At 41.1% G+C, this 21235-nt stretch overlaps 2 protein-coding genes across 2 annotated transcripts; both read left to right on the top strand.

Moving 5' to 3' along the window:
- Positions 1-321: 321 nt before the first annotated feature.
- On the top strand, positions 322-6002 carry pmt (phosphoethanolamine methyltransferase). Its single transcript, XM_029513013.1, has 12 exons — positions 322-331; positions 1982-2153; positions 2387-2542; positions 2812-2948; positions 3224-3375; positions 3516-3704; positions 3880-3969; positions 4048-4137; positions 4219-4341; positions 4789-4920; positions 5571-5687; positions 5864-6002. Exons 1-12 carry the CDS (start codon positions 322-324, stop codon positions 5972-5974), a joined length of 1479 nt encoding a protein of 492 aa, XP_029368873.1. The 3' UTR covers positions 5975-6002.
- A 4336-nt stretch (positions 6003-10338) lies between these two features.
- On the top strand, positions 10339-21192 carry LOC115049715 (MORC family CW-type zinc finger protein 3). The gene is made up of 17 exons (XM_029512177.1): positions 10339-10475; positions 10579-10651; positions 12193-12325; positions 12778-12998; positions 13066-13213; positions 13961-14114; positions 14928-15056; positions 15438-15557; positions 15657-15760; positions 16079-16207; positions 16863-16979; positions 17431-17508; positions 18270-18309; positions 18412-18809; positions 19445-19871; positions 20125-20273; positions 20428-21192. The coding sequence occupies exons 1-17, from the start codon at positions 10437-10439 to the stop codon at positions 20600-20602; spliced, it is 2634 nt and encodes an 877-aa protein (XP_029368037.1). The 5' UTR covers positions 10339-10436; the 3' UTR covers positions 20603-21192.
- Positions 21193-21235: the final 43 nt, after the last annotated feature.

The following is a 21235-nucleotide window of genomic DNA, read 5'->3' as shown; positions in this document are numbered from 1 at the left end:
TGTCAGCACATGCGAGGCGGAGGGAGAGGGCAGGAAACCACCGCCGTCCGGCCCAGAACCAGCGGAGCGCCCGAAGATGTGAGTCCACTTTCCCTGACGCAGGAGCGCACGTTGCATCATGTGCTGTGAGATTACACACAGGGCGACACTGCCGACCCCCCCCCCGTCCAACACACTGGGCTCATACCTGCCACCCACCTCCTCCGTGTGCCCTGCGCTTTAAAGAGCGCACACACGTGAACCCCGTCACACAGAAGATACTGATACTGTACCACCACACCGCAAAATCTAACTACATTTTCAGATCAGCCAAAGACCAGCATGGAAAAAGGTATGAGCAAAAGCTTTTAATGGCCAGGGGACCGTGTTTTTATTTCATTTTATTTATTTTTTACATTCGAAATGTGACATGAAGTCAGATGATGCAACAGTTACACCATAGTTTGAACTCTGATGGTGCTGCCATGTTTTTGCATTAAAACCTGTGTTGTGCTGCTGCTGGGTGTAATTCTGCACTTTGAGATGGAAAGTGTCAGTGGATTGATTTCCAGCTGTCACCTGATCCCAGTAGGTCAGTTAGCCTGCTCTTGTCTGACTGGGAGGACATGTTCCTCACCGTTCATCATCTGTTCACAGGAAGAGTTGAGGTTAGTGCCCACTTCCTCATCTACTGTATAGTTTGTCTGTGGATTGTATAGATTTTTTTTTTATTTTTTTTTAACCAGAAGTGAATGTTGCATCATGTCCTGATGTCTGTTGCATTATCCAGATGTGTGCATCGCATGTGGGTCTCAATAGAAGTTAATATCGAGGTTTGGAGTGTGTCGCAGAGTTTCAGTGATTATGTTCTACGCATTCACCTGTTAGTGTTTAACAATGAGATTTTGATGTGTCATGTAAATACAGAAAATAGTGCATGTGCTAATACCAAAAGTATGTTAGAGAAGTGCAAGAGTTAAATTCAGCACAAGTCATCACAGCGCAGAAGTAATCGTGCCATGTCAGTTTAACATTTTAAAGTTGCTTAATTTCTAATCTGTGGTCTGTTATCACTGACATTTTAAGATGAAAGTAACATGAGCGGTCTGCTTCTTGGTTAGATACTCACCTAATGTTAGATGAAACCGAATGAGAGAAGTAGAATGGATATTTCTACGTATTTCTCTAAACGGATAGATGATTCACAGACATTGGTCTGTGAACTTTGACACAAGTTCACAAGGATTTGTGCTTCCTATGATGTGTGCATCTTGAATGCCATTTTGAAACGTTGAGGAGAGTGGAGTGTTTTCTTGTGAATTAAGCAGATGAAGCAGTACTGAGAAAAGAGTGATAATATTTTTCAGAAAATCCACACCAGCAAATTCATGGGCACACACTGCTAAACCAACAACAGCAACATATAAGATCCTCAATGGAATGACATGCACACAAACACAGCAGAGTAAAACCTGGGGATTGTTCAGATTGTTTTCACAGGTTTTAAGCTAAGCTATCAGGGAAGGTAAGATTATCTGGTAGAGCATTTCTAATCATCCATTGCACAGAACAAATCCACTACACCAACTGTTTTGCACATTTTAAGGATAAACAAATAAGATGAAACAGTGTCACTGCACGTGCTGCTGCATAGATATTATGCCGAGACGATCGCATCTGCCGACAGTGATACTCTCCATTCTCCTGTGACCAATGCGAAACAGATGAAACAACATTGCACCTTTTGGCGAAGCTAATGTACACATAAACAGAGCATATGTTTCAGTGCCTTTGAACCTTCAAAACATATCAAACACTATTAACAGTTACAGTGTGAAATACACATTTCTTATGTACTCACCTCACCCCACCCCAGTCTCTAAGTCAAAAAAGTCTACTCTAAGTCTAAAAAGTGGATTAAGTTGCAGTTACATGCCTTAATGTGCCCCCCCACACACAAATTTTCCTGCCAAACTCATTTAAACTCATGTGTGGTTCACAGTTCGCAGTGAGATGACAGAATTCTGGAAGGAGCACTCTCAGGACGCCACCGTTGAAGAAATGATGCTGGACTCTCGTGCCAGAGAGCTGACTGAACATGAGCTGCCCGAAATCCTCTCCATGCTGCCAAGCCTTACTGGATACCGAGTTCTGGAATTAGGAGCCGGCATCGGGTGAGCATGCAAAGGCATCTATTGTTGTGTAATACTTGTGAGTGAGCAGTATATTCAAGGTATCTATTTAATTTCAAAGTGAGCAGTAGAAGACATGGGGGTCTGATAAGCTCCTCATGAGAAAAGCAAACATTTCTTTCAGCAAACTGCATAATGAGGAGCCAATGATACATCCTTTTGATAGAAAAATATGTTTTTGCCTGTAAAAATGTAGTACATGTGCCTCTCTACAGACGTTACACCAGCCACCTGGTGAACATGGCTGCCCATGTGACAGCTGTGGACTTCATGAAAAGGTTTGTGGAGAGGAACAGACAGGCCAATGGCCATCATAGCAATGTTACCTTCATCCAAGCTGACGTGACAAAGCTGGACTTCCCCCAAAACAGGTGTGTAGCCTACCAACAGTTTATATGGTAGCTTGTATCCACAATACCACCGGACTGATATCAATAATCATTATAGTCTACCTCGCTCTTTCTAAAACCTAAAACCTTATTTGGAGGCAGTGCTTTTCTCAATCACTCAGTACTTGATGTTTCCACTGTTTGACCCTTTTGCTATTCACAAGAACAAGATGAGCTAAGATATAGAAGCAGAAAAGTGCACATGTACACATTTATAACCATACCGTGTTAATGGTCAACGTGCTCTTCAGCATTGACTTCATATTTTCCAACTGGCTGCTGATGTATCTGAGCGACGAGGAGCTAGACTCTTTCATAAAGAAGATGCTCAGCTGGCTGCAGCCCGGTGGCTTTCTTTTCTTCAGGGAGTCCTGCAACCACCGATCAGGTTTTTAGCTGATATTAATATTAAAAATCTCTCTAATATGTATTTAAAAATGTATGGTATGGCTTAATTTCACTCTAGAAGTTTAACTGAGAGATTCATTTGAAAGCCATTTCCTTTCATTTGAAATGAAAATTGTGACACGAGAAATAGAATTTTGCAGTTCAGTTTCTGCATTCAGTAAATAAGATAATGTGGTGTTTTTTTCTCAGACAAATGCAACAGTTACAACTACAATAAGGGGAAGGATCTCTTTTAACTCATAACTTTTTGCCAAGGTGACAGCAAGAGGGACTTTAACCCCACCTGCTACCGCACCGAGGCACAATACAGCCATTTGGTTTCTTCAGTACAAGTGGAGGAGCCTGACAGGGCCCAAACGTTTGGTTTTGACATTGTGTTGAAAAGGAAAGTTCAGACCTATGTCGAGGTACTGTAGAGTCTTATCAAATTTTAAATAGATAGCTTAACTATAAAATGAAACCCCTTTCACTTTATCTCCCTTTCTTCCCCCCCCACCTCCCCAATCTCTATCCCTTCCATCAATTCCTCTTCCTCCTCCTGTTCCAGATGAAGAGCAATCCCAATCAAATCTGCTGGCTCCTGGAGAAGGTCTCCCGCTCCTCAAACTCCCAGAATAGCTTCAGCACCTTCCAGCAGTTTCTGGACAACCAGCAGTACACCAGCCGGGGCATCCTGCGCTATGAGAAGATGTTTGGGACTGGTTACGTCAGCACAGGCGGGCCCAGCACCACAAAGGTAGCAATGGATTCTTGTCAACAACAAGGGGTTAATATCTGCCTCTGGGGAAATATACAATAAGTATACTGATCAACATCTCAGAAAGCAAATGATTATGGCTGAAGTTAATGATGTTAGCAGCATGAATGCAGGTTTTTGGTCATGCTAAAACTTTTGCAACTTGCCCCAACAGGAGTTTGTGGATCTGCTGAACCTGAAGCCTGGACAGAAGGTTCTGGATGTTGGCTGTGGCATTGGTGGAGGAGATTTCTACATGGCCAAGGCAAGAAGCAAAAAAATATTTTGAGTCATCCTAAAATTTGCAGTAGAAGATGGTTGTGATGATAATGTTATGTTTCAGACTTTTGGAGTGGAGGTGCTTGGCCTGGACCTGTCAGACAACATGGTGAACATTGCCATGGAAAGGGCGATCGCTGAGAAGCTGCCATCAGTATGTCCAAATGCTGCCTAATTCTATTGAATCAATGGTTTGTTTTTTGTAAAATGTGTAACATGATGCACTCTACATCAGGTCCAGTTTGAGGTGGCTGATGCTACCAAAAGAACATTTCCGGACTGTTCATTTGATGTGATCTACAGCAGAGACACAATCTTGCACATCAGTGACAAACTGGCTCTCTTCAAACGCTTCCATGTGAGCATTTTCTGATTTTTTTGAAACTTGTATGAAGCCAAATTTTCCTCATTTAAAGTATTTCCAAACCATTTCTGTAAAAAGTTCAGAATTTTGTGTTGCTATGTGTATCAGCTGAACTATAACCTCTGACCTTAAAAACAGGTGCAAGGTGCCGTCATTTTGTTATATGTAACAAACATAATTTATCATTTCATAGTTAGCATTATAACAGACACACATCAAGCCTGCTGTAACAGCTTAGCCAGAGGATTTGTTGCAGCTCTGGTTACTTTTGGTTTTGCTTATAATCACAAAACAAACTGAAACTTTTCTTTGAACCAAACTTTGAATCAAAGCATGGCTTTTAAAAAATCCTTGCAGCCCTAATATGCAGACTTCTCACAATCCCTTTTTATCATTTCATTCAATGTAACTTTATTTCCTTTTCATTTTCTTTGTGTCTAGTCATGGTTAAAGCCTGGTGGCCAGTTGCTAATAAGTGATTACTGCTGTGGGGAGAAGCCCTGGACCCAAGCCTTTGAGGCCTACGTCAAACAGAGAGGCTATGTGCTTTATACACCCTCACAGTATGGCAAGGTAAATATACAGTACAGTCTAATTATGTAAGCGTTTGTTAACCCCGAGGCCTCTGTAGAAATATGTGATAAGAGGACTTGCCCATTTTTCCAAATATTGTTGGTGTTGTATGTGTTCTCACACTGATCCATCAAATATAGCCACTTCGTGAAATGGTTCCATTTTATATCCAAAGTAGAGAGGTAAATCTTGACTTGAGCATAAAATGCATGGAAATAAATTAACCAAGCAATCATATGTGCTAGTATTTGCTCATCATAAACATATCTGTACTAGTGTATATGGTAGCTGGTACGTTGCAACAATTCTCAGTGAAGAAATGCAAAATGTCATAGATTCTTGTCAAAAATCAAAACTTGAAACTTATTAAAGTGTAATCCATTACATCATACCTGCATTTATTTAGCAAAAATAGTGAGACATTTAAAACGTTCACATTTATTATGTTACACATGTTTTCCAATATTGTCAGGAATCAAAAAAGCACATTGACTTTGAAACATTTATTGTAAAACTATAAAACACTCCAGCAGCCTGCTTTGCAGTTTTTCTGTGTCGAGTTCCTGCATTGCTCTGTGGTCGTGTTGATGTGCTGCTGCTGTTCTTCAGCTGGTGGAGCTGTTCTCACTCTTCTGTTTCTTAATATGCAGTTCATTGAGGAGGCGGGTTTCTCCAGAGTCCGGGCAAAAGACCAAACAGCCCAGTTCATCGAGGTCATTAAGACAGAGCTTCAGAGAGCAGAGACCATCAAGGATGAATTTATTGAGGTTAACACACACACACACACACACACACACACACACACACACACACACACACACACACACACACAGACATACAGACTGAAATCTTGCCAAAAGACCTGGGTATACTCGCACACACATTCCCTACAGAACCAAATTTCTCTGGATAACTCACCAACCCTGCCTGTGTCCCCTCACAGGAGTTTTCGGAAGAGGACTATTTGGCAATAGTCAATGGCTGGGCAGAAAAGCTGAAGCGCTCCAACTGTGGAGACCAAAGATGGGGACTCTTTCATGCAATGAGGGATTGATTGACAATATGAGAATGGAGAATATAATAAAAGAAAAAAAGTAGTGTTTCTTTCCTTAACACCAATATTTTTACCCTAAAAAGCATAAAAATAAGTGTACAGCAGTGTTTGTTGAACTTGAAAAATACAGCAGCATTCACTGAGTAAACAACTTAAAACTGTGTTTTTATATACATAGAGAGTACCAAAAAAGCTGAAGATTTTTAAGTGAAGTTTGATTTTGACTCCTCTACTTGTGCACTTCATTTTTGTATCATCATCCTGTCACTGCTGCTCAGCAAATATTTGTAGGTTATTTAAAAAAAAAAAAGTTTTAAGTACACTTAAGCTATAACAAAGCCTTTGTGATGACAATGATTTGTTCTCTGATAGAGGATTAGGTCTAGTGTGTCCTAGTACAAATTTGCAGCTCCAGGGGAAAGATGTGAGAAGTTAGAATAAACTTGTTTAAAAAATTTTAGAATTAGAAAAATTAAAGAGAAAATCTTCCAGATCCTCCACTGTAGTTATTTTTGAAACATACCTTCCACAGTTTATCACTTATAAAGAACATGAACCAAATAAAAATATCAATCTACAATAATTTGAAAGATTATATGTACTACAAAACCTTAGCAGGCCACTTAAAAACAGATTGTATATCCGTTTCTAGGTCATGAGTGGGTGCTGGAGCCAATCCCAGCTCACATTGGGTGAGGGCAGGGTACACCCAGGACAGGTCACCAGTCCATCACAGGGCCAACACACTGAGACAGACAGAGACCAACAACCACTCACACTCACTACTGACAATTTACAGTTACCAGTTAACCTAAACATGATGTCTTTGGACGGAGGGAGGAAACCCACACAGATACGGGGAGAACATGCAAACTCCACACAGACCCTGGAACCGAACCTGCGACCTTCTTGTTGTGGGGCAACAGTGCATGAGTGACTTCAGTCATACTTGGTAGTATGTTACATTAATAATCAGAGAAAGGAATACAGTGTAACATCTTAAAGGGCAACAGCAAAGCATCGTTAAATTCCAATGTTCAGCTCAGCAGAAAAAAAGTTTCATCAGAGCTTCTATCATACTCAGGAATCTGTCACTTCACTACCTACTGTTCACTTCAGGCTTGTGTATAATACCAGGAAAAAGTGAGGTACATATAAATTAAGAGTAAAACACAAATTAAAGTTTTAAAAACAACGAGCAGCTGAGCTTATTTCTGACAGGCAGCAGTCTGTTGGCACTCTGAGGATTTTTTTGTCTTCCTCTTTAAACAGGCCTAACTGGTTGGTTTGATTACGGAAGCGTGCAAGCTATTTATTTCCCAACTCCCCGTCCCACCAGGACATTTATCAACAACCTGAGGTCAAACACTAACTTTCTCACAGAAGCTGCTGCAAGAAAACAAGAGACAGCGATGTTACTGCACAAGAGCCATACTTAACTCTGAGCAGCCTCATTTATTTAACTGTCAGAGGTGACAGAGTGAACGAAACTGAATTAAACAGGAAGTGCAGCTGGAAATAGGACAAGTGCTGTTCACAAAATAAAACAAAAATGTGGAACTACTTTCAGGCATGACTTCCAGCATGTTACTCTGCTAAAACCTCAAGACATAGTGAAAATAAAAGTCCATGTAACATTCTTTGCCTGCCTTGTGCAAAATAAAATGTAAGAATTTCATACCCTTTTATAACCAGTTAACCAGATAATAATAATGCATTCAACACAAATTCTTTATAGATATATTCCAAACAGGTCACACTTAGGCCATAGGCTTGTAGTAACTCAGTGGTAATAAGCAGCTCTAACATACCCGTGTTGTTGCACAGTAAGTCACACTGTGCCGTTTGAATATAACAAGTTGAAAATAATAACAATATAAATGATTTGCCTTTCCAAATACAGATTAAAACCTTTAAATGTTGTTCCTATCATACCCAATGTGTATCGACACAACGTACCACAGTGGTACACTATTAAAGTAACTGCAACAGATGATATAAATCAAATCAGATTTATTTGTATTGCACCAAATCATAACAAAGTTACATCAAAGCACTTTAGATGTAGAGCAGGCCTAGACCGAACTCGTTATAAAATGATTTAAAGAGACCCAACAGATCCCCCCATGTGCAAGCACTTGGCGACAGTGGCATGGAAAAACTTCCTTTAAGAGGCAGAAACCTCAGGCAGAACCAGGCTCGGGGGGGAGGCCATCTGCCTCGGGTTGGGTTGAGAGTGGGAGAGGCAGGGGGGGAGGTAAAGTTGGGTAGAGTAGGGAGGGAATGTGAGCAGGAGGAGGGGATATTCAAAACAGGTGTAGGCAGGAACATATGATGCTGCATAAAGTTCATGAAGATGTGGGAGCAGCAGTCGTTGCAGGAACATGGGGTTAGTGATGACTCATCACCTGAGAGAGAGAGGAGAGCACCTGGGAGAGACAGACTTTGGGAAACATGGTTAGTAAATGCAGCACACATGCTTCGAACTGGGAGAAACAGGAATTTCGGAGAGGCATGGTTGTTGGTATGTCAGCGCATGCAAGGGAGGGAGAGAGAGAGGTGCTCAGTCTTTCCCCCGGCCGTCTAGGCCTATAGCAGCACAGCTAAAGAGTAAATGGACTTTAACTTTTTAACTATAAGCTCTGTCATACAGAAAAGTTTTAAGCCTGGTCTTGAAAATTGCTAAAGAGTCCGCCAGCCGGACCGATACTGGAAGTTGGTTCCAAAGAAGAGGAGCCTGATAACTGCAAGATCTGCCTCCAGATTTATTCTTGGGAACTCAACCACAAGTAAACCTCCATCTAGAGAGCGGAGTGGCCTACTAGGACAGTAAAGAACAATGACTTATAACTTTTATGTCTTCAAGACATGTCTGCAGTCTGACTGTCTGACTGACTTCATTTGGCTTCATTGATAAGTACAGCTGAGTGTCGTCTGCACATCAGTGAAAATTGATGCTGTGTTTCCTGATAATGTTGCCTCAAGAAGCAGATAAAGAGTGAAGAGAATTGGTCCAAGTGTTGAACCCTGTGGGACTCCATAACTGGCTACCATGCATGAGGAGCTATTGTTAATATGAACAGACTATTGTCTATCTGATAAATAGGATTTTAACCACCTTAGTGCAGTTCCTTCAATGCCAATTTCATGTTCCAGTCTCTGTAGTAAAATATTATGATCTATGGTGTCGAATGCAGCACTGAGATCTCAGAGAAGTATGGAGGCTGAACCATTGTCTGAAGCCAGTAGAATATCATTGGAGACTTTAACCAGCGCTGTTTCTGTGCTGTGATGGGCTCTAAATCCTGACTGAAACTCTTCAAACAAACCATTCTTGTGCAGCTGGTCGTGCAACTGGTTTGCTGCTGCTTTTTTGATGATTTTAGAAATGAACAGAAGGTTCGATGTGGGTCTATAATTGGCCAAAACATCTGGATCAAGATTGGTCTTTTTAAGCTGAGGTTTGGTGACTGCGGTGTTAAGAGTCTGAGGTACATAACCCAAAGATAAGGTCAAATTAATCAGATCTAAAATGAACAGCTCAATTAAGTTGAAAATTTCTGGTCGGCACTGGGTCTAACAGACAGGTTGATGGTCTAGATAGATGATGAGACTATAGAAGCTAGCTCTGAGAGACTCAGAGATTAGAATGATTCCAGATGTAAAATAGGCGTTGCAGTTGATTAAGGAGTTGCTGGTTATTCACCAAATGTGGATGCTTGAGAAAATGGGACAAAGGTGTATTTTGGAAGCAAGCTGCATAAATATAGCAACTGACAAGTAACTACTGAAATCCAAACAAAATAAATATTGACCCTCTGGGAGAAGCTGTGTCACAGCTCAGCTGAAAAAGTAGGAAGTGTGGGCAGAAAGTCCAAAGAGACGTTGAAGAGGTACAGGAGGGAGATAAGTAAAAACTCTAATGTCGTAATTCTGTGTTTCAAGTTTTACCTAATTTAAAATGTTTTATAACATATAAAACCTCCTAATGTACCAACAATAAAAGCACCATGATACCAGTGGATTATAATTCTGTTATCATGCTGTTTTATTGTGCTATTTGTGTGTGTATATTTTTTTTTACTTACTATACTGTTGCCCTGTGGACTCTGTCTTATGATAAACTTACAATACTACATGATAGTATGTTAGTTTGTATTATTTACCTGAATGTGAGGTAAAGGCATACACAAAGGTGTCATATCAAAAATGACAAAATCTGAGCAGTAGGAGTAAAGTACAGACACTAAAAAATTAGAGGCTGCCGGTGTATTTAATGAAGGCGACAGATACGCCCTCAGCTGTCTGTCTGTCTGTCTGTCTGTCTGGTTCTCTGCCTGCCTTCCTGCCCGCCTCTGTCTGCCACTCTGTCTGTCTTCCTGCCTGTCTGTCTGCCTGTCTCCCTCTCTGTCTTCCTGCCTGCAGACAGCGGAGGAGGAAAACAGTCCGTCAGTCAGTGAACATGGCGAGGCTGAGCGAGCATGGCATCCGTCTGAGCTCCGTGCGTATTCTGCTTTTATTCCACTTCTGTTGAAACCGAAGTCTGTGCGCGCTTTCACGATGTCTGGCGCTGATTCGGACGCTTGTTTTCGTTTCTTTCCCAGATGAGTCCCTCCTTCCTGAACAGTAACTCCACCAGTCACACCTGGCCGTTCAGCGCGGTGGCGGAGCTCATAGGTAGGACTCGGTGTGCGCCCCTGCCGCTCTGCAGCTGCAGCTTTTCTCCGTCCTGCTTCTGTCTCAGTCGTCATGGACGGAGCTGTACATGCGCTTGTGTTGATGCTGAAAAGGACTTGAACTTCCTCTTTCACCTTTAATGAACTTACTGCTGTCACCCGTCGGGCATAATGTCTGCTGACAGTTTGGGAGACTATCGCGATAACTGGTTTAACTGATAACGCGATTTATTGCATTTAATGTTGTTTTCTATTCATCTGCAGAGATAGTAACTTTACCGCAATTGTAACAACATTGATATGAGTCAGGTTTCACTTTTACACAGTCAGAATTGTGGCTGCAGTTTGTTGGCTGTTGATCTCTAAGGGGTCATAGGTCAGACTTGAGTACAGTTTAGTGTGATTGGATCTGTCTCTCCACCTGAGTCCTGGCTGTCAGCACTGCCTTTCTTTCCCTCTGTGCTCTGTCAGAAATTCAGACGTGCTGACTCTGTTGGTTACTGGAACAGCAGGGGAGTGTCTAAATAGAGATGCTCTATTGTACAACTCAGAATCCATTTCATTCATTCATCTTCAACCACTTATCCATATCCGGGTCGCAGGGGGTGTTGGAGCCAATCCCAGCTCACTCTGGGTGAGGGCGGGGTCACCCAGGACAGGTCACCGGCCCATCACAGGGCCAACACACAGAGACAGACGGCGACAAACAGCCACTCACAATCAGACCTACGGACAATTTAGAGTCACCAGTTAACCCAAAGATGATGTCTTTGGACGGTGGGAGGAAACCCACGCAGGCAGAATGAACGATTATATTAAACTACTGTGTTTCATGCACGTTCTCAGAAATGTGACCCCACAATGGCCAAAATAACAAGCACAGAGGAAAACCAAACTCAGAATAAAATGTTGGAAACCTTATGTAGCATCAAGGGTATGTCAGATAGGAAGAATTAAAATAGAAGCAAAGTTCCTGTATGCATCATATACAGTTAGACTCAGTTCATACAACATGGGACATCCCAACCCAGCAGTGGACAACATACACATTAGCTACAGTGTATTTAAAGTGGAGTTACAGTCACCCAGTTTTACTGACCTGTAACATAATACACGTCTTCCTTTCTCTGGCTATTCCTGCAGGAATTAGCATTATATATTGCCTCAGAAGATATTTCTACATGTCAGGACATCCTCTCGGGATGCCATGCAAGTCATCAATGAACTCTAAGATGAAAGAGACTTGCCAAACTTGTTTGGAAGAAAACTAAAGATAGTATGACTGCCAGGTTCTTCCTCGCTAAGTGAGCTCCACGGTGTTCTGATTCTTTTCTGTTTTGTTTTGTTTATTTATTTATTTATTTTTTTCTTCAAATGAATGACTGTTATGTTATCAACATGCATCAGTACCTGGTTGTGACAGTGATCTTTGCCCTGTTTTGCATGGACCTTAGATGCCAAATTTAGTTATTTTATGTGTTAGGTTTAATTTGTTGTAAACATCTAGTGTGAAGTTTTTTCTTTCTGTTTTGTATGATATAGACAATGCATCAGATCCCGGCGTATCTGCAAAACAGATCTGGATAGATGTTGTCGATGTAGCTGGTCACCACTGTCTAACATTCACAGACAATGGCAGTGGGATGACCCCCAATAAACTACACAAGATGCTCAGGTAAGACACAAGCATACACATCTGCATGAAGCTAACACGCAAATATAAAAGCATGTGGAATCACATTTTGCATCATACTTTTTTTCTTGCACTGCGTCATACAATGCAACAGTGTTGCTTTTGTGTGTATAAACCACAGTGAGTGAGTCATGAGCCTTTCTAGACCACGCTTTGTGTTAGGTGTCTCGTTGTCACATGGTAGGAACACTCCTGCAAACATCTATACATTAAAGGAGCATTGATCCATCGACAAAGGAAGTTGAAGAATCAATAATTATTTTAGTTAAATGCTAAAGTTGCTGTCCATACAGACAAATACACATTTCCTCAGTCTCACCTTCAAATTAGATTAAGATTTAGAGACTATTGTCAGAAACAAAGAAAATGTAAAGGCAATATTTAAAATGCATCAGAAATCGCTCAAATAAAATGACTCTCACCCTTCTGTACAGTTTTGGTTTCACAGAAAAGGGCTCTGGTAAAGCCAGCCAACAGGCCATCGGTGTGTATGGCAACGGTTTCAAGTCTGGCTCCATGCGCCTGGGCCGTGACGCGCTTATATTCACCAAGAACGGCGGCTGCCAGACTGTAGGAATGCTGTCCCAGACTTACTTGGAAAACATCAAAGCCCAGGCCGTCATTGTCCCCATCGTCCCCTTCAACCAACAAACCAATATCCTTCACACACACAGCACTCGGGGGGACATTCAACCATTTTCTGTACCTTAACTCAATGTTACAGTCACTGGTGGTGACCGAGGATTCAGAGGCCAGTCTGGCTGCCATCCTCCAGCACTCCATCATCAAATCCAAAGAGCAGATACATGAACACTTTGGCTCCATTCCCTCTAAAAAAGGCACCAAGATATTAATCTGGAACGTCCGCAGGTTAGTATGAAAGATAAGCTTGATTTTTTTTTTTTAGTTTGTTTGTTTGTTTTTAGGAAAATGTCACAACCAAGGAGGTCCTGCATGATATGGACCTACTCAGAGCTTTAGAAGTTCGTTGAAAGTTATACTTATTGGATGTGAGATTGATGAGAATGCAAACACAGAGAGGCAGGCAAATAGGTGTCACATATATGATTTTTGTTTAAGTATGCCTTCAGACAAATCCATGCAAAACAGTGCACATGCACATTCAGTACACATAGACCCACCAATTTGAAGGGCTGAGAAAGTTTAGCTTTGGCAAATCTCTTCTCCCTGTCGTGTTCTTCATAAGAAGTTTGTAGAGTCAAATTTCTTCGACTTGCTGCTTTTCTCAGCTCATCTCTTTGATACTCCCCCTTTCCACCAGGGACAACAATGAGCATAAGTATCAAAATATCAAAGTCCTGCAATCAAGATTAGTTATATTCAAATCACGAATATGAGCTCCTATCTCATTTGTGTAGTATTCAAGAAGGTATTAGTAGGTTTTGCTCTTGCTCTGTAGCATTAGAATAAACATTTATTTATTATTGGTCTTTATTTATTAGTCTTACCAAGAGCTTTAGCCATTGTTGCATTTGCTTTTGCATTTGGGGCTGACTGGTCAGCGACTATCAGAACGTAAGTGAAGATGATAAGTTAAACAAGTGTAGTCTGAGAGCAACAACACCGATGTCTGAGATGCTTGATGTTATTTTGAAGGGCAAAAGATGGCAAGCCAGAAATAGACTTTGAGAGTGATGAGGCCGACTTTCGCCTGCCTGAGCTTCAGATCGAGGAGCTGAACAAAGGACTGAGGAACAGCGGATCCCTGAGAGCCAAGCAGAATGTCCCCAACATGCACTACAGTCTCAGGGTGAGTCAAAGATAGAGTTATACGGTACATATATTGTTACACAACTCCAAAAGGTGTGTAAACAATCAGATGGCATAATGCTCCACAGCAGATTGAATTGGCTCACTTGTTATGGAGCAGGAGATCTTCATGTTTCCATTTATTTAGCACTTCTCATCCACGTCATCAATTCAGTAGCTCAAGCCTTCATTTTTATCGTAAGATATTGCTCAGCACATGTAGATTGTTCAAGAGGACCTGGATAAGTTTCAGGTTAGTGGTTCATAGTAGGTTTGGAGTAAACGCCAGGCTTAGCGGTTGTGGTTAAGGTTTAGATAGTCCCCTACTGTGTATCACAATGAGAAGTCCTAACAGCAGTGTGTGGGTGTGTTGTTGGTTGACTCTGGCTGGGTATAGCTGTGTGTCTGCGCCACCATGAAGCACAAGCCGAAGTACCTCTTCACTACCACAGACACACCTGAAGCTCATCTCCATCACCAGAACCTTGATGGACATTTTCTTCTTTTATCAAGACAAATAAATGAAAACAAACATAACAAATCAAAGTAGCACAATCTGAATTACCTTATAATGGCGTGTTATCATGATTGCTGTAGTTTGTGTATAAAAAAAGTTGAGGTCCTCCTGATGTGTTGATGTCTTTATTATTGGTTAGGGTTGGGGGTTATCGTGATCAAGAGCTTCCTCTTTGAAAAGCGTTTTCTTTTCAAGTTTTCTTTCATATATTCATTGTTTGGCAGGAAGTGTTGCGCCAGTGTAGCCGTTACATAACAATTTAGAATAAAATTTTTTATTTTGCTCTTTCCATCTCAGGCCTATCTTAGCATTTTGTATCTGAAACCAAGGACACAAATCATATTGAGAGGAAAGAAGATTCTCGCCAAACTGCTGGAGAAGAAGTTGGCACACATTGAACATGACGTGTACAAGCCCCACTTCAGTGTATCCTTTTATTATCCCCGTGTGTGTTTGGAAGCTGACCTTAGTGGTGAAAATGAAAACGAACACCACACAACTAATTCATGTGGGTTTTGTTTCTTGATGCATATAGATTGTCATTTCACTTTCACATTTGTTGTTTGTTTACATCTTCTCATCTTCGCTGAAGAACACAAAAGAAGAACTGGGTTTTTGTTTAACACGAGCATCATTCTTAAACACAAAAAACAACGATAGACTTTCAAAATGGACAAAGTTGTCTGTTGACAAAATAATGTGTCTTCCAAATTCACATTTTTAATTCAGTCCTGGGTCAAAAATTATTGGTTTATTTATTCTTTCATTGAATGTTCAGCCCTGCCAACCTTGACTGATGCCTGTCAGAAAGATAGAGTGAAAGTGACTTTTGGACTGAGTCTGAAAAATAAAGACCACTATGGCATAATGATGTACCACAAGAATCGACTAATCAAAGCGTATGAGAAAGTGGGATGTCAGCTGAAGGTAACTCACTGTCTTAACATCACATGACTGCAGCATTTCCCCTCATTTTTAATATGAATGGATTGATGCATCTTCTGTAATATCATACGTTTTCTACAGGCTTCGGGTCAAAGAGCAGGCGTTGGGGTCATCGGTATTATCCAGTGTGACTTTCTGAAACCTGCTCACAACAAGCAAGACTTTGAGTACACCAAAGAATACAGGTTGGATAACGTGCAGAACAATCTTGGGCGCATTCATGTGAGACATTCTGTAACAATATGAGCTGAACTGTTTTTAGATACTTGTGAACAAATAACACCGATGACTGGCTCTCCTTGGAAACGCTCTCATACACCTGATGTGAATATTTTGCAGCAGAGAAACTGCAATGTTGATCGTGACCAGAGTGGTTTTGGCCACATGACTTTGTTCCCTTTTGAAACAGACCTGTTAATATATATTTTTTTTTCAACTGTGTTTCATTGTCATGCAACTAGTGAGCCACTGTCTTTCCTCTGGCCTCTGTCTTTCCTCTTCAGACTCACCCTTGGTGCTTTGGGCCTGAAACTCAACGACTACTGGAAGGAGGTGATGGAGAAGAAGGCCAGAGAGCGAGCGTTTCAGGCTCTAGACAGAGATGAGGATGAAGATAAGAGTGATACTGATGAGTTAGTGTCAATTGTTTTCTTTTTTTCCCCTACAGTTGCGAGAAGGAGTGAAAAGACTTCACCCCATTTAATTTGACAACACCCTCCATTTTTCATTTACCTTCTGTTTTCAAATTCAGACTGAACTTCCTCCACTTCATTTTGATCATTATTAGGAAGAAAACACGGTCAGTCTGATTATTGTGTGCTTCTGCAAGCAGCTCTTGCTTCTTCTAGGTCTATCTGTTGTGATAAAATTTGTGAATAAGTGAAAATAATAATCTTAAACTCAGCAAACCTTTTTATGTATAACTCAGCATACCGACTGCATATCTGTAGATACTAGGTAGGTACTGCCATGTCAATGTAGGTACTTGTGATGTAGGAATCTAATGCAGCCAAAGATAAAATCAGGGGATATTTTTCCCCGTTTGAAGCTTGAAACCGGAGAACGGAGACGCTGCTTCTGATGCCGAGGCACAGAAGAGCCTTTAGATTCAACTGACCTAAATTTATGATGTACTGAATACAATCGCACAACATGTTTACCTTGTACAGGCTTATTAAACGTGGTGCGGATAATTTAAAGATAGTTCTGTTACGTGTCATCTCGAGTCAACTTCCCCTTTATTTTGAACTTCTCAGTAACTGACATCTTTCATGTCTGTCTCTGCAGGGGGCCCATGTGGCTGCAGTGTGAAGAGTGCTTGAAGTGGCGAAGTGTACCTTCAAGCTACTACAGTGTAGTTCCTGAAAACTGGGACTGCAGCCAGAACCCCAATCCGCTTTACAGGTTGGCTATTTGAATTTTTGATTTTCTGCGTTATTTTCTCGAAAAGCAGGCACAATTTCTGTGAATGAAATTCAGTTGAAATTAAATGAGCACTTCAACAATCCATTATTTCATATGACGTAAAATCTTGCAGAGCTTGTATTATGACCTGAATACCTGAAATGGAGGCCATATTTACCAGACAGGGTTTTAGGGTTAGCTGAATTGTATTACGGAGTGACCCTTTAATGTGCCATGTGTCAGGGAGGTCATCCATGAGCCACAACAGTCCCTGTTCAAATCCAAATGGATCAATATAAGGAATAACAAGACTCAAAGGCATCTACATGTGCATGAAAAAGTAGAGAAGGCCAGTGTGGGCTGTGAGAGGCTGGTGGCTGTAACAGGAAGGCCTTCAGAACTGGAGCTGGTGTGGCTGAGTCGCTATGCTCAAGAACTCTTTGTTTTTCAGAAACTGCTCTTCCCCAGAGGAAGCCGAGGAGACGCAGGAGCGGCTCACAGCCAGTTACCAGAAAAACCACAAGAAACAGTAAATTCCCATTTTTGTAGCTTTCTCAAGCTGCATCTGTGTGTGTAAAAATGTACCATGACAGATGTTTTACACTACTACTCTCATGCATGACTGTGCTTGTGTGTGTGTACATGTGTGCGGGTCAACATGCTTTTTTTGTGGTTTCCTTCAGTGAGTTTCACACTCTTATTTCCGGTGGTTGGCCCTGTGACTATATCTACCCATCTGATAATTTAAGAAAGTTTGCTTCTGTTCCTCCCTGGCTGAGATGATGAGTCTGTTTTTCAAAACAAAACATGTGGATGTCTGAAAAGAGATTTTAACAGTGATGTGTTCTGTTTGTCACTGCATTAGGCAGTTTTATCGTTTATATGTAGTCTTATATACAGTTTATATACAGACTTTATTATTGTAATGTTTCATTTTGCATAACTGAACACAAAGTTTTTACTGGAAGTACTTGGCTTATTTGACCGGCCAACACCTGACCTTTGTCACAAAATGTTTCATAGATTTGCTGCAAAAACTGAGCTAAGTTATCTTGTTTTATATATATTTTGCTAGATGTCCTCACTACCCGTGATCCTCAACAGCAGTTTCCTTTAAACAAATGAGAAGATTACCTTCCTCAAACCTTTCATATAACAACTCATCACATATTGTCAGCTCATTTGAATCTTCATCGCTAAAAATCTTAAAATTAAGTATTTTTGTTTTCGTATTTTTGCAAACATAGTTCTTTGCCCAAATAAATTTTTGATCTGTCTTGATTTTCCTAGAGAGCAACCAAAGAGCAGAAAACGTGAGAAATCACTGGAGGTTTGTGAAACATTTTCTTTCATTCTCAAATAATGTGCCGTCTACTAGTGTGTGTCCAATTATGGACACATATTTCAAATGTGTCTCCTGCATGTATTTCAGGAGTTACAGAATCCATCTGCCAAACATCAAATCATCTCACGTAGTTCATCAGAGCCAAACCAGCCCACCTTCCAGTCAGCACGTACACCTGAGCACACAGAGGAAAACACACCTGAGCACGACGAGACAAACGCTGACCAACTCGTAGATGATCACACAGAGACGCACGCCAATGACGACGCGCACACACAAAACAGGGTGAGAATTCAAGCCGAATGTTCAAGACCAAGGCCCATCGGAAGAGACATGGGCAGTAAAGACAAGGCAGGAAACACAGATGGACAGCTGCATGTGGGAAATTACGCAAACGCTGAAGGTCAAGAAAGAGACAAAAAAAAAGGCACGGACATGGAGCCGATGGGCAGAGCAGAGGAAGAGGAGAGCACAGACGCATTAAGGTGGGCGAAATACAGCTGTCTGTTTAATGTGATTGGAATTAAAATAACTGCTTCAGAACATTTATTTCTAATGAAAAGCTGCCCGAGAGGCTCTGTGACAAAATTGTGTTGTCAGTGTGTGAGAGTGCAGTTGGGAGCTGAAACAAACCTGAAAATTCTCCCCTTCAGTCTTACAATGTTCTCTGCTGCTGCTAACCATTTATAGATACATTATATGACCATGTTACTGCGCATTTTAACAAATTAATTGGTCTAAATTCTTGGTTATTAATTTATTTTTTTCATCATTTGTTTTATTGCCCATTACTAGAGCTATTGGCAGAAATGATGTACATTTTCTATTTAAAATTTAAACATTACATTAAAAGCTCCATCATTACATCATTTTCAGTCGAAAAATACAAAAGCTAATGAGTTGCTTTTGTTTTCAGCTGCATCATCAGACCACAATAAGACCAGACTGAGAGTAAAACTAAATGCTGACTGTTATGGGTTATCTTTCTCCAGGATGTCAATGCAAATATTATGTTCAAATGAAAATTGCAAGTTAATATTCACACAGATCTGCACGTGTCAAACTGACACGTGCTTGTTCTCCGAAGCCACAAAAAGAAATCAAAGTTATTATTTTGCAGGGAGAGAAAGAGGTCCTGTCCTTGGGAGGAGCGACATCCTGACTCAGAGAATCCTGAGAAACAAACACAAGTGTCCGACACATTTTCCAAGGACAAGAACAAGCAGGACAGTAGCGGCAAGACAGAGAAGCCAGGAGACATACTGCAGCATACACTTACCAGGACCCACTCGCCCCCCCCCACCCAGACTGTGATTTTATCTGAAGGGCCATGGAGCAGACCACTGCCCCTCAAAGTGGGGGAGCAGGAGGCTAAAGAACAAAAACTGGCTGGGTTAGAGAAAGAGGTTCAGGCCCTGCGGAGGATTCTGGGTCTGGAGGTCACAAAGAAGTCTCAGAGCACAATGACTTCTGCTAAAAGCTGCGCAGAAAATCCGAAGACATCCACCGTGAGCAGAGAGGTTGGCTGCCAGACGGAAATGGCTGAGGTCAGCAGAATCAATCAATATTTTAGCTTCATTATCATGGTAAACTATAAATGCAGGGACATCATACTGTGTTTAGCTTAGAATACATCCCAATAAGAAAGATATACCTGTTCTACCTAAATTCAGATGGTTGAGCCGCGATGGGGATATAAGACAATTTATTTAAGGTCAATTGGTTCTTCCCATTAACTTTGAATGGAGTTCTACCAGCAAACCCTGAAATAATCCCCTTAGTTTCCTTCCTCTGAACCAGAGCTCGAGCTCATCCAGCAGTCCAGCCCAGGGTCAGAGAGCTGAAAGTGGGCAGAAGGAGCAGCCTGAACAGACCAGATCCAGGAAGGAGAAAAGTGAAGCTCAGAGCAGGACAAGAGTCTGTGATGGTACGGCCTGTGAAGACAGCAGGTGTGTATATTTTGGATACACATTCACATGTAGCTTCGTTCTCAGTGAACTGCCAGCTGTCGTGTAATTATCTTTTAAATCAATTGTACCTGTCATCTGGTTCATCCCGGCTTACACATTAGTTTGTTTGATGGGGAATCTGTTGTCCAATCAGAATAATGCAGGAGAATCTGCGTGAAATCCGTAACAACGTGGTGGTGCTTCTCACAGCCCTGCTGCCCCAACTAGACCTGGCCGGCATCAGTCTGGAGACCACCGACGTGGACAGCATCTTGCAGCAGATCATAGAGGTCAACTCACTGAAGCAGCTTTCTGTTGGCACAGATTGATTTTTCCCATAGATTAATGGTTTGGGTAAATAAAACAGCATAACCTAATTAAATATTTCGTGCTCATTATAGTGTATTTAATGCTTACAAGGAAAGTTGTGTCACCCTCATCTGTGAGTGAGCCTGTAATGTCATATTTAGTTATGTTCTGTTCAGTAGTTTAAAGCTGAGTTACAGGTAACTGAAGTGCATCTGATTATATTTTCTTCTGTGTTTCAAACTACATTTCGGTATAGAGAGGAAAGGCAGCAATTACAGTTGTTTCTAGTGTTTAGAGAAAAATCTGGAAAGAGTCAGGAAAACAATGCTGTGCTGTTTTGATTTGATTTCAGCTGAAGAACAGCGAAGACAGTTCCCACATCTGCACTTTGGTGGGAATTCTTCCTTCATGCTGGAGAAAAACAAAACCTTTGAATAAATTCAATCATTCATTGCTTACTGCTAACTTTTGATATTTTATTCCTTTGAAAAGTCTGGTATTTTTGTAGAGTTTGTTTTGCTCGTTTGTTTTATTTAAATGTGCTTTGTACATGCTGTCAACATATTATTGTGTGGTACTTTTTTATTGATTAATCTGCGTTTTATACAGACAACAAAAATATTTTTACGTTTGCAATAAAATAATGAAATCAT

The sequence above is a fragment of the Echeneis naucrates genome, chromosome 10, assembly GCF_900963305.1.
Source record: "Echeneis naucrates chromosome 10, fEcheNa1.1, whole genome shotgun sequence".
In the NCBI taxonomy this organism is placed as follows: domain Eukaryota; kingdom Metazoa; phylum Chordata; class Actinopteri; order Carangiformes; family Echeneidae; genus Echeneis; species Echeneis naucrates.
Note: the sequence above shows the minus strand (reverse complement) of the source record. Positions and strands in the feature narration are given on the sequence as shown.